General features: G+C 41.2%; 1 protein-coding gene across 9 annotated transcripts in view; it reads left to right on the forward strand.

The window, feature by feature from the left end:
* NT5C2 (5'-nucleotidase, cytosolic II) overlaps nt 1-13,186 on the forward strand; it is a 78,784-nt gene that overhangs the window by 43,581 nt on the left and 22,017 nt on the right. For 7 of the 9 annotated variants that reach the window (XM_070752770.1, XM_070752779.1, XM_070752773.1 and 4 more), the window contains 6 exons: nt 228-345; nt 5,171-5,266; nt 6,122-6,213; nt 6,386-6,443; nt 7,954-8,047; nt 8,755-8,808. In XM_070752770.1, coding sequence (XP_070608871.1) covers nt 228-345; nt 5,171-5,266; nt 6,122-6,213; nt 6,386-6,443; nt 7,954-8,047; nt 8,755-8,808 — 512 coding nt within the window. Of the gene's footprint in view, nt 1-227; nt 346-4,989; nt 5,073-5,170; nt 5,267-6,121; nt 6,214-6,385; nt 6,444-7,953; nt 8,048-8,754; nt 8,809-13,186 lie in introns of those variants that run through there. The other 2 variants (XM_070752778.1, XM_070752776.1) reach the window with 1 other exon arrangement.

Raw genomic sequence — 13,186 nt, forward strand, 5'->3', positions numbered from 1 at the left:
CAATGCTACAGAGAAAGCTTGTTTCCAAAATTCTGGCAGATGTCAAGACCCCAGATTATGCACCAAACTTGAAAGGCAAAGAGATACCTCAGTCATTGCTTTATGTCTGCCGAACTGCCTATAAAGACTGGTAAAATTAATGAAAATTTTCTGATTTGCTTAGTTGTGACATCTCTCTTGCTTTCTCTTTGGTATTTTCTAATTGGAATCTTCTCATCTTATCACAGTGTATAAATCTCCAGAATATGAATCCCTTGGATTTGACTTAACAGTCGAACGGTTAGTTTCAATCGGATATCCTCAAGAGCTGCTTAGTTTTGTCTATGATCCTACATTCCCTACCAGGTAAACAATTGTAATTTAAAGTTGTAATTGTTCTGCATAGTTTAAGTGGTACTTTTAAGCTTAAGGTGCTAGAGTTCATATATTCTAAACTACATATGTATCTTAAAAATGTAAGCTTATGTGTTATCAGATAATGTGTTTTAAAATTGACATAAATGGAAGATAACTGCAGAATAGATAGGTATGAATATTCCTTTTGCCATTTTATAAATGTTAAGTTTAATTTATGACAACTAAATGACTACTCACAAAATCATTTGGGGATAATATCCATGGTATTCCAGAATTTTTAATGATCTGTGTATTTCCTAAGGTGCTTTCTTGAGTCTATTGGGACTCATTGCACATTTCTCTGACAATTCTTTGTGCTGTGTTGCGAGACTTCTGAAGTTGCTCAGGGCTTTTGGAAGAACTTAGTGGAACTGAAAGCATCATGATTGACTATCTGACAAGGATGCTATAGTTTAGTAGTAGTTTCTGGGATTGGTCAGGAGGAGGATTAGAGAATATTCAAAGACCCTTCCAATTGTTTATATTATGTAATTCTGTGACTCTTTCCCTGAATCTTTCTGGCAACATAGTTAGAACGCATTTACTAAAAGTAGGTAATGAGGGAAAATATAAGCCTTTTTATAAAATGTATATTTTTAAAACTTCACATTTTTATACTTTTTATTAGGCTCACTTCTTTAATTTTTAATGATGATTTATGTAAAAAATTTGAGATGCTGTTTAACGGGGAAATATTCCCTCATAAAAATATGGTAGAAAAATTCTTACAGTACAAAAGTATACAGGAACAAATATGAAAATGAAGCCTTAATAATGAGAAAGTGAAAAAAGAAAGCAAAATTTATTCGTCCACATTGTTTTTCCCCCAGTGAATTCTTTACATTTTTCTAAGAAGTATCCACAGTTTCACAGTACAGTGGTACCTCGAGATACGAGTTTAATTCGTTCCGGACCTGGGCTCTTAAGTCGAGCAGCTCTTATCTCGAACGACTTTTCCCCATAGGAATTAATGTAAATAATTTTAATTGGTTCCAGCCCTCAAAAAACTCACAAAGTTAGTCTAAATTATGCAGAAAGACATGTTTTTAATGAAGAAATGTACATGTACATATAAATGAATAATGAAGTTTCTTTCACTTAACTTGTAAACTTTCTTAAACTTTTAAATTTACATATGTTCAACTTCTCTGCCACCCAATCCTGTAGGACAGAGGTCCCCAACCCTTTTTGCACCAGGGACCGGCTTTAAGCGATCAAGAGAGGAATGGGTGAATGAATGGACGGAGGGTGGGAAGGAAGGAAGGAAAGAGGGAAGGGACAGGAACAGAGGAAGGAAGCAAGGAAACTTATGAAAGGGGAGAGTAAGAGAGGAATGAGTGAAGGGAGGGAGGGAGGAAAGAAGGTGGGAAGGAGAAAGAAAAGAAGAAATAGAGGAAGGGAAGGTAAAAGAGAGAAAGAAAAAGAGCAAGAAAGAAAGAAAGAAAGAAAGAAAGAAAGAAAGGGGGAAGGGACAGGAACAGAGGAAGGAAGCAAGGAAACTTATGAAAGGGGAGAGTAAGAGAGGAATGAGTGAAGGGAGGGAGGGAGGGAAGAAGGTGGGAAGGAGAAAGAAAAGAAGAAATAGAGGAAGGGAAGGTAAAAGAGAGAAAGAAAAAGAGCAAGAAAGAAAGCTGCAAGCCCCCCCCCCCCGAGCCCCCCAGGCCGGCTGCAACCTTTTAAAACACGCGTGCCGCTTCGCAGCTGTCTCCTGAAGCCGAACGCGGAAGTTAGCGTTTGGCTTCAGGAGACAGCTCCTTGGCGCTTGTATCTCGAATTTGGGCTTGTAAGTAGAACAAAAATATCTCTCCCCTCCCAGCTCTTATCTCGAGTTGCTCTTAAGTAGAGCAGCTCTTATGTCGGGGTTCCACTGTATAATGTGGGCAAAGATTACAATCTAGATCAGACCTTGGCAAGATGCGGCCCGAGGGCCGGATGCGGCCCACCCGCTGTCTGTGACTGGCCCGCGGAGGTTGGTCCAACTTTTCTACATAAGAACCAGGTGTTCAAGATATAATATATAATTAAATATATAATATATAATGCATAATATATAATATATAATAAATATATAATATATAATATAATTATAATTTATAATTATAATATAATTAACAAAGTTCTACCGAATAATATACAGTATTGGGTAGACCTGAGTTAATTATATTAGTCCGGCCCTCTAAAACCATCCCAATTTCTCATGCAGCCCTATGGCAAAATTAATTGCCCGCCCCTGATCTAGATTCTAGACTCATTGTGAATCATTTACATCAGCACCTTTTGGACTCTAGGGACTGGTTCCTGGAAGGGTGTTTTTTCCGTGGACTGGGTACGTGTGGTTTCATGCACTGCCTGGATCCCAGGCATGCATGGATGGATTTTCATTCGCTTGCCCAGCCCAATTCCTGGCAGGCGCAGGTCCATGGGGAAGCATAAATCACACAATTCCTACACTATCTCTATGTGAACTCCACTTGCATTTAGTCAAGCCATGTACTTCTGCTGTTGGCATCAGACTAAAGAGTTGTGGTTCAAATAAGCAGTGTACATTTAGTTTTTAAGCTTATTTCCAAATGTACAGTAGTACCTCTAGATACGAGCTGCTCCACATGCGAGTATTTCAAGATACGAGCCAGGAGGGGAGAGACATTTCTGTTCAAGTTCCGAGCTCAAATTCGGGATACGAGCCGAGCGTCCACTAGGTAGCGCAAGAATCCTTGCTTTTGGTTATCTCGGAGGGGGAAAACAAAGTCTAAAGCAATTCGTTCCAGATACGAGTTTGCTCGAGATACAAGCTCCCTTTTGGAATGAATTATGCTCGTATCTAGGGGTACTACTGTATTTGGATTTCTTGGAATGAAAATTTTAGCTGTTGCAGTTTATTATAATTTTTTAGTCTGAATGTTGTGAGCTGCTCAGAAGGGTTGAAAGGCAGTATATAATTTTAATAAATTAACAACAACAACATACGGTGGTAATAATAATAATAATAATAATAATAATAATAATAATAATAATAATAAAATATTCTCTTTTATTCATTAAACATGAAACTCAGTCAACTGAACATTTAAAAATGTGTCACAAATATCACTGATTGGTGCTAATGGGGTTGCTGCCAGTGTCCTAGGCCAGTGTTTCCCAACCTTGACAACTTGAAGATATTTGGACTTCAACTCCCAGAATTCCCCGGCCAGCAAATGCTGGCTGGGGAATTCTGGGAATTGAAGTCCAGATATCTTCAAGTTGCCAAGGTTGGGAAATACTGTCCTGGGCAACAATCAAGTATCTTCTTAAAATATATGATGTTCCAAGTAGCGCATTTTTTTGCAATTCCACTGGTGTTATTGCAGGAAGCTGCAATTTCTTAATGTGTTTTATAAATCCTTAGACATTGTACCATGTTGTTCTTGCTATTATTATTATTATTATTATTATTATTATTATTATTATTATTATTATTATCATTATTATCATCATCATTATTATTATTGTCTTGTTATTAACTCCTTGTTCTCTCAGACCTGGGGACAAACTACACATTGCAGGAAATATGCTCCACTCTCCTTTTTTGAATCACAGTCTCACCTTGCTCTCAGTATTGTTGACTTGACATAAAAATTAAACTCTTTATACCTTGAACATTCTATGCCTATCTTTCTACAGCAACTATTGATGTAGAGCGGGGTCTGAGAAATGCACTATAGGATAATGTCACATCATGGGTAAGGAAAAACCATGACACATGAATGGGAAGGAGACCCACAGAGCACATTAAATGGATTGGCAGTGAAGCCAGAGAAAAGAGAATAGACCATCTGAAGTCTTAATTTATAGCCACACCCAATATAGCAGGTTTCCCCCCCCAGATATCCAGCCTCTTTTTCAAGCATTGTTCATCCAATTGAGACTACTTTGATGGCAGAATTTAATAGAGGGATTAGTGTGGGAGGGGATAGATAATTATCAAGCAGAGGAAACATACATCCCTCAACTGTATACCTCATTGATTGTCTAAATTCAATATATTGTCTTTCCATGAAACTAAGACACTGTTGCACCGAAACATTATAAGTTCATAGTTATGGGTGCATTGACTTTGTACCTTGTTTTAATGAAAGCCGTCCTGGTAAGCTGCTAGCTTCTAACATTTCATTGAGATGTTTTAGTTTGTATGTAACATTTAAATGTCCATATTGATAGTATGTGCAGATCATATTCAAGCTTGCTTTAGGAAGTTGTAGAAAGACTTCAGTGAACCTTGGCACACATGGACCCTTTTATTCTTCTAGAGGGCCAGACATTGGCATAGGGTGTGGCAACTTTTGTTTAATAGTACACATGGTTGGCTTCAAATAAACCAAACCTTTGAAGTTTGACCTATTTTTCAAGCTGGCTTTTTAGAACTAATAAAAATGTTAACCACAATTTTGGGAATTTCTAGGAAACTGTAGTGAAATTCTGAGAAGTAAATGCTGCCAAAATTTGTTCTGGCAAAGTACCTTGCTGTTAAGATAAATGAACTAAGTATAAGAAAATAGATTAATTGTACATTTAAACCAGGCAATGCAGACTATTTTTTCCTCTGCAGCTAAACAAAAGTTCAATGGGACTCTATCATCAGTGTCCTCCTTAGGGTCAGATTCTAATTTGGACAGAACGTGATAGAACTGGCTCAGGTATGCCATTCCAACAGACTATCTTTCAAAGTCTTGCTGTTCATCGTTGCTTATTATGAAATGCTGACATCTGTCCTTGAATTTCTTTTTTTTAATAGAGGCCTGGTATTTGATTCCCTTTATGGAAACCTGTTAAAAGTTGATGCCTATGGGAACATCCTAGTGTGTGCACATGGCTTTAACTTTATGAGAGGGTAAGTGATGCAAACATGCGTGGTGTTATGCACAGCTGGGATACATTCGGTTGCACATGGTCTAGCGTCTCATAATGACTTTGAGGTTTGTTAGTTTCTGACAGAAATTATCTAATTTTAACATTATCATATTCCTATTTTTTTTCTTATCAATATACAGTGTTCCCTCAATTTTCGTGGGTTCGAACTTCACGAAAAGTCTATACCACGATTTTTCAAAAATATTAATTAAAAAATACTTTGCGTTTTTCCCCCCATAGCATGTTTCCCCCCGCCCGATGACGTCATATGTCATCGCCAAACTTTTGTCTGCCTTCAATAAATATTGTTTAATAAACTTTAATAAATAAACATGGTGAGTAAAATATAAATGGTTGCTAAGGGAATGGGAAATGGTAATTTATGGGTTTAAAGTGTTAAGGGAAGGCTTGTGATACTGTTCATAGCCAAAAATAGTGTATTTACTTCCACATCTCTACTTCGCGGAAATTTGACTTTCGCGGGCGGTCTCGGAACGCATCCCCCGCGGAAATTGAGGGAACACTGTATTGGTAAACCAATGTAATATTTTTGTGATCTTTTGGTCAATAAGTATGGTTTCAAAAAAAATCCAATGTATACTTTGGATACCCAAACGGTATCTTGATAAGATTAGATGTCACCTTTAAGAGATCATATAATCTGCTTAGTGATCAGGGTTTTATTTTTGGGTTTTTTTTTTGAAATTTTAAGAGATAACGTGGCTTTCTCAGAGGTCTTGTTGACTGTTGATTGAACCTTACAATATACAGTTGAGGAATTGCTTCAATTTGATATAATTAACTACCATATTCTTTTATCCTTTATATTCCTCAGGCCAGAAATACGAGAACAGTATCCTAATAAATTCATTCAGAGAGATGATACTGACAGGTTTTACATTTTAAACACACTGTTCAACTTACCAGGTGAGAATTAAGAGGGGGGAATTACGTAGTCCAGATCAGTAGGTACATTGCCATTAATTTTAAAGGGACACTTTTATAAATGGCTTCTTGGTTTAGATTAATTAAAGGTATGCCTATTTGACTCATCGTTCAGTTTAAGATCTCATCTTGCCTTGGTTTTGCTTTCTTGCAGAGACATATCTGTTGGCTTGTCTGATTGATTTCTTTACTAATTGTGACCGATATTCAAGGTAAGTATTGTCTTGGCTATATGAAATTAGCAAGGCCATGTTGTAGGCAGCTTTTACAATGCAACTATATAAAAACACAACATAGTGACATAGTTATTTCAGAGTGAAAAAAAACAAACATTTAAAGCAGATGTCTTCAAACCTGACAACCTTAAGACTTGTGGATTTCAGTTCCCAGAATTGTCCATAGCATAACTGTCTGGAGAATTCTGGGAGTTGAAGTCCACAAGTCTTAAAGTTGCCAAGTTTGGGGACCCCTAATTTAAAGGATTGTTCCTTTTAAAATAAAATACAGTGAACCCTCGAGTTTCGCGTCCTCAAGTATCGCGAAAGGGCTATTTCGCGAGTTTTCAACCCGGAAGTAAACTCCACCATCTGCGCATGCGTGCCCTTCCACGCATGCGTAGATGGTGGAGTTTCCCCGCCGGGCAGAGGCTTCCCTGGGTCTTCCCCCTTCCCCCAGAGGCTTCCCTGGGACACCCCAGCTCCGCTCCCCAGCTGGGAAGCGGATCTAGGGAGTCCCCACCGCGCGCGCGTTGCTGGGGAAAGCGCGCGCGCTTGGGGACATCCCAGCTCCGCTCCCCAGCTGGGAAGCGGATCTAGGGAGTCCCCACCGCGCGCGCGTTGCTGGGGAAAGCGCGCGCGCTTGGGGACATCCCAGCTCCGCTCCCCAGCTGGGAAGCGGATCTAGGGAGTCCCCACCGCGCGCGCGTTGCTGGGGAAAGCGCGCGCGCTTGGGGACATCCCAGCTCCGCTCCCCAGCTGGGAAGCGGATCTAGGGAGTCCCCACCGCGCGCGCGTTGCTGGGGAAAGCGCGCGCGCTTGGGGACATCCCAGCTCCGCTCCCCAGCTGGGAAGCGGATCTAGGGAGTCCCCACCGCGCGCGCGTTGCTGGGGAAAGCGCGCGCGCTTGGGGACATCCCAGCTCCGCTCCCCAGCTGGGAAGCGGATCTAGGGAGTCCCCACCGCGCGCGCGTTGCTGGGGAAAGCGCGCGCGCTTGGGGACATCCCAGCTCCGCTCCCCAGCTGGGAAGCGGAGCTAGGGAGTCCCCAAGCGCGCGCGCACCCCAGGCACGAGCAACGGGGTGGGCGGGCGAAGGGCGGGCGGCAGTGGAAGCAAAAACACCATCTGCGCACGCGCAGATGGTGTTTTTACTTCCGCACCGCTACTTCGCTAAAAATCGATCATCGCGTGGGGTCCTGGAACGGAACCCTCGCGATGATCGAGGGTTCACTGTATTGTGATTTAATTTTCAGTAAGATAACAGGTCACTGAAAAAAAATATTCCCTTTGAAGTAGTCAAGATAGTATTTCAACAGATAGATAAAGCATAATGCCTATTCATGAAATATGACAAAATATACAAAATATGTAAACAAAAATCTAGGGGGAAAGGATGGGAAACTGCCTTCAGTTTATACCTAAGGACACACTCATTTTTAATTACACAACATTTCTCAAGCCTCATGCAATTTTCTACATGACTGTTTTATTGCATTTGTCTCTCAGCTGTGATACAGGATTTAAAGATGGGGACCTTTTCATGTCCTTCAGAAGTATGTTCCAGGATGTAAGAGATGCTGTAGACTGGGTTCATTATAAGGTAACCTGCATTTTGGGAACATTTTGATGATCTCTTTAATGCAAAGGATTCTGAGTTTTGAATTATAGTATCATTTCAATAATTTTATTTTTTTTCTTCCCTGAAGAATAAATGCTCAATACCAGTAGTACTCCAGCAAGATAATTGGAGAAGATGTGATACAGAATGAATTACTTTTTATTCTTCCTTCATTCTCTCCTTAATTTAATTCTTCTGTTTCTTCCTTGCCTCAAAATATTAGTAGTTGTAGCCCATCACAGAAACAGATGCCAGACCTCTTACACTCTGTATATTCATTTTTCTCTCTACTCTATTTGGTGATTTATATAAAGTTCCTTGGTAGCCTGTCATCTAGACAGAGTTGAGGATAGCCCCACACTGTAGCTTTTAACTATCATATGTCTTCAGACTATTCCGTTTTAGAACATAAATTATTATGTGCCATCATCTGAATTACACTTTGACTCATATTTCATTCTTATGTCATAAATGACCCTTGGAGTTGTCCAATTCTACAATGAAATCATGAATACTAATCTCTTGACATATGAAACGCTGCGAAGAACTTTCTGTCTTTAGTGTCACTTGCACATCTTTCTACGTGATGACAGAATGAAAGATTATATTAATATGAAACCCAAGTAAGGTACCTACTAGGTCATTGCTTCTGCTGTCATGTAAGATTTTTTTCCCCCTTGTTGTTGCAGGGCTCACTTAAGGAGAAGACAGTTGAAAATCTACACAAGTATGTGGTGAAAGATGTAAGTATTGAAAAAGTTGCTTTAAGAAAGAGGATAGATGGTGATTTATTTGCTAATTCTTAATTGGTCTTACTACCCAATCATTTAAAATAGCAGACGGAAAACAGGAAGTTCACCAAAGGAGAGAAAGTTTATCGGCCAATGATACAATGGCTCAATTTGATTATATTTTTCAAATTGGACCTTTGATAATAGTGCAAAGTAATGATTGTGGCTCTCACCATTACTTACTCTGGGCAAACATTCAAATTAAGCTCCAACATGCAAAATGACAGATGATTTATCAGCAAAGCAGTACTGGTCAAAACTGGCTGAACTGGGCTTGGAAAGAATTTTAAACAACATTAGCAAACTGGTTTTCTACTCTGACATTTCCTGATGGTGATGTGGACATGGAAGAAAAACAAGCCTCTGAAACTATCTACACACATGCCACATGCCTGACTATTTGACACCAAGCACAAGTTTGGAGCTTGGATAAATGCCTAGAATCAGTTGACAGATCAAGTTGGCAGACAATACATGATGCATGCAGCACAGATTTGAAGTTTGCCACCAGCTAAAGCAGTGTTTCCCAACCTTGGCAACTTGAAGATATTTGGACTTCAACTCCCAGAAGTCCCCAGCCAGCATTCGCTGGCTGGGGAATTCTGGGAGTTAAAGTCCAAATATCTTCAAGTTGCCAAGGTTGGGAAACACTGAGCTAAAGGCAGAGCAAGTGGCTGGAACACCATGGCTCTGGAACTGGAAGAAGCTGCACAAAAACACAAGTACCACACCCTCTTTGCCGTTTTCTGATGACTAAGTGAAGAACTAAGTCAACAAACATAAAGCCAATGGGATATTTATAAAATCTTGAAATGAGTGACTGCAAAGATGGGAGACCTAGGAAACTGCCACTCGTTGAAAGGCTGGGATTTCAGGCCTTGCATGCTGAGTCTACATCTGAAGGAGTAAGAGTGGCAACAAAGGTAGTCAGAATGGTTACGCTGCTGGAATGGATGGAGTCCCAGTAGAGGCATTTGAAGCTGGGTAGAGATAATGTCAGACAGTGAATGCATTCATGTAATCAGAGAAGTTCCATTACATGAAAATTGATGACAATAATCATATTTTGCAGTCATCTAATTTATTTATTCATTGGATTTGTATGCCGCCCTTCTCCACAGACTCGGGGCGGCTAACAACAGTAATAAAACAGCATATAATACAGTGATCGCTCGATTTTCGCGGCTTCAAACTTCGCGAAACGCTATACCACGGTTTTTCAAAAAATATTAATTAAAAAATACTCCACGGTTTTTTTGCTATACCACAGTTTTTCCCACCCGATGACGTCATACGTCATCACCAAGAGTCACTTCTCTGTCTCTTTCTCTTTCTTTCCTGTCATTCTCTGCTTCAATCATTTTCTCATTTCTCTTTTTTTCTCCCCTTTTTTCTATCATTTCTCTCTCTCTTCCTTCCACTCTTCTCTCTCTCTCTTTCTTCCTCTCTCTCACTCTCTTCCTTCCTTTCTCATCTTTCTTTCTCTCTCTTTCTCTATCTTGCTTCTTCCTCTCTCACACTCTCTTCCTCCCTCTCTCATCTCTTTCTTTCCTTCTCTCTCTTTCTCTATCTCTCCCCCTCTTGCTCTCGAGCGGTGAGCGAGTGGCCGGGCGAACGGCGGGTGGCCGGGCGAATGGCGGGTGGCCGGGCGGGCGGGCGAACGGCAGGCGGGCAGGTGCTGGGGGGCGGGGGCAGCCGACATTCAAAGCAATCTTTGTCGGCTTCCGCACTTTCGTCGCTCCCTGCCCTAATTTCAAGCCCGGCTCCTTGTGCTGCCTTGAAAAAGGGTGCGTGGGGGTAGTTTTTGGCTGTCCCTAGCCAAAAATGGTGTTTTTACTTCCGCGCCGCTATATCGCGGAAAATCGATTTTCGCGGGAGGTCTTGGAACGTAACCCCCGCAAAAATCGAGGGATCACTGTAATAATCCAATACTAAAAACAGTTAAAAACCCATTGTTATAAAAACCAAACATACATACAGATATACCATGCATAAAATTGTAGATGCCTAGGGGGAAAGAGTATCTCAATTCCCCCATGCCTGGCGGCAGAGGTGGTTTTTAAGCAGCTTACGAAAGGCAAGGAGGGTGGGGGCAATTCTAATCTCTGGGAGGAGTTGCTTCCAGAGGGCCAGGGCCGCCACAGAGAAGGCTCTTCCCCTGGGTCCTGCCAAGCGACATTGTTTAGTTGACGGGACCCGGAGAAGACCCACTCTGTGGGACCTAATTACATTTCTAGAAATAGCAGGAACAATTAGAGAATAGCACATTGATGGTGGGGTCAGATTTCACCATCAGTAGGCTCGTGGTTTACCCTCCCCAGGCTCCAAAGGCTTCGCTGGAGCCAGGAAGGGTAAAAACACCCTCACCCATCTCCCCCGGAGGCTCTCTGGAAGCCAGAAACACTCTCCCAGAGCTTCTGTGTGAGCCAAAAACCAGCTGGCTGGCACACACATGCATGTTGGAGCTGAGCTAGGGCAACGGCTCGTGTGCCAGCAGACATATGCACCCGTGCCATAGGTTCACCATGACTGTTATAGATGGTGATGGAGAAAGTGCCCTGCAGAATAGCACCAGAAAAAGTGTGAATGAAGCGACAATCTGAAAAGCCTAATTTTCAAGTAAAACAGATATAAGAGATTATCATAGTCCAGTAGCATCCATACCAATGCACTGGCTACAAGGTTGTTAGCCCTGCCCAGACATTTACTAAAGGTAAAAAGTGGAACTTCAATGAATTCTATTGTTAAAGAATCTTTGTTCTCTTCTGCTACGAAAAATGCAAGGATAGTAGCAAGAGAGACGTCATCACAAAGAAGACACAGAAAACTTTCCAATATGTCAGTTCAGCCTTAGTTCTTGAATTTGGTAGCAGTACCATTTGGGGCTTAGATTCTGGCATTTGAATTGCAGCAATTAAAGCGGATGTAGGGTTCCTGAGTGTGACATTTGCCTCTCTATGAACTTGATAGTTCCATAAAACTGTGTCCATTCTTTTGAGCTTCCCTTCATCCAGGTATACAGTATTCAGGTATTCAGTCGTGACTGTCAGAAATAAAGACTGTAACTGTTTCTGTAAAATCTATTTGGAAGCTGTTTCCATAATGTGTTGAAATGACACTTATAAATCATTATTAACTATTGGTTTTAATTTATGCTATCACATTTAATTTTAATTTATGCTATCACATTGCTTTTTTTCTACGAAATCCAACTTTAGCTGTACCCATCCTCTTGTCCAGAACTTATCACATAGTAAGGATGCACTAACAAAGCTGCCCTTTATGCTATCACATTGAATCAACTACATTATATGCACAGAACTTGGCATGAGATGCAGTACCGCATAGTTAAGATGTGTAACATTTTAGAAGATATTTTAAGCAGACCGAAATATGTATTTGACATTATTCAGAACAGCAGGGTGCATGGTGCTATTTCAGCTAGGTCATTTGAAGTACCCCAAAATAAATTTTAACATTTGTTTGTTTGGATAGATAGATGGAGGGAGGGGAGGGATTGATTTCTATGCCTCCCTTCCCAGGGCGGCTTACAACAAAGGAATACAATTCAATAAAATGGGTGAAACCCAACCTAAAATTAAAACCAATAGTTAAAACCCCAAAAGTATAAAAAGTATTCACTCAAAAACCATCACACAATCACATCCATGACTGGAAAAAGATGTAAAGCTCAACAGCCTCAAGCCTGCCGACAGATATAAGTTTTTAAAACCTTGCAAATAGCCAAGAGGGTGGGGGCGGAACAGATCTCTGGAGGGAGCTGATTCTGGAGGCTGGGGCAGCCACAGAGAAGGCCCTTCCCCTAGGCCCCAGCACTCCTTAGCTGACGGGACTAGAGAAGGCCAATTCTGGGACCTGATTGGCCACTGAGGTATATGAGGCAGAAGTCGGTCCCCTAAGTAACCTGGTCCTAAGGTATGTAGGGCTTTATAGGTCATAACCAACAGTTTATATTGCGTCTGGAGACCAATTGGCAACCAGTGTACTTCGTGGAGCGATGGTGAGATGTGTGTATGTTTTATTGCTCACGCGACTGCATTTTGCACCAAATGTAGTCTATGAACGCTTTTAAAGGTAACCCCATGTAGAGGGCATTGGAATAGTCGATCCTCGAGGTGATGAGACTCCCTGTCCAAATAGGCCACAACTAGTGCACCACCTGTGCAAACACCCCCCTTGCCACAGCTGAAAGATGGTGTTCTAAAGTCAGCTGTGGATGAAGGACTCCCAAGTTGCAGACCCTCTCTGAGGGGGTCAAAAGTCATCCCCCCCAAGTTATGGGCGGACAAGTGGAAACAGCCTTAGGAAG

This window comes from Erythrolamprus reginae, chromosome 5 (assembly GCF_031021105.1).
Source record: "Erythrolamprus reginae isolate rEryReg1 chromosome 5, rEryReg1.hap1, whole genome shotgun sequence".
Lineage (NCBI taxonomy): Eukaryota > Metazoa > Chordata > Lepidosauria > Squamata > Dipsadidae > Erythrolamprus > Erythrolamprus reginae.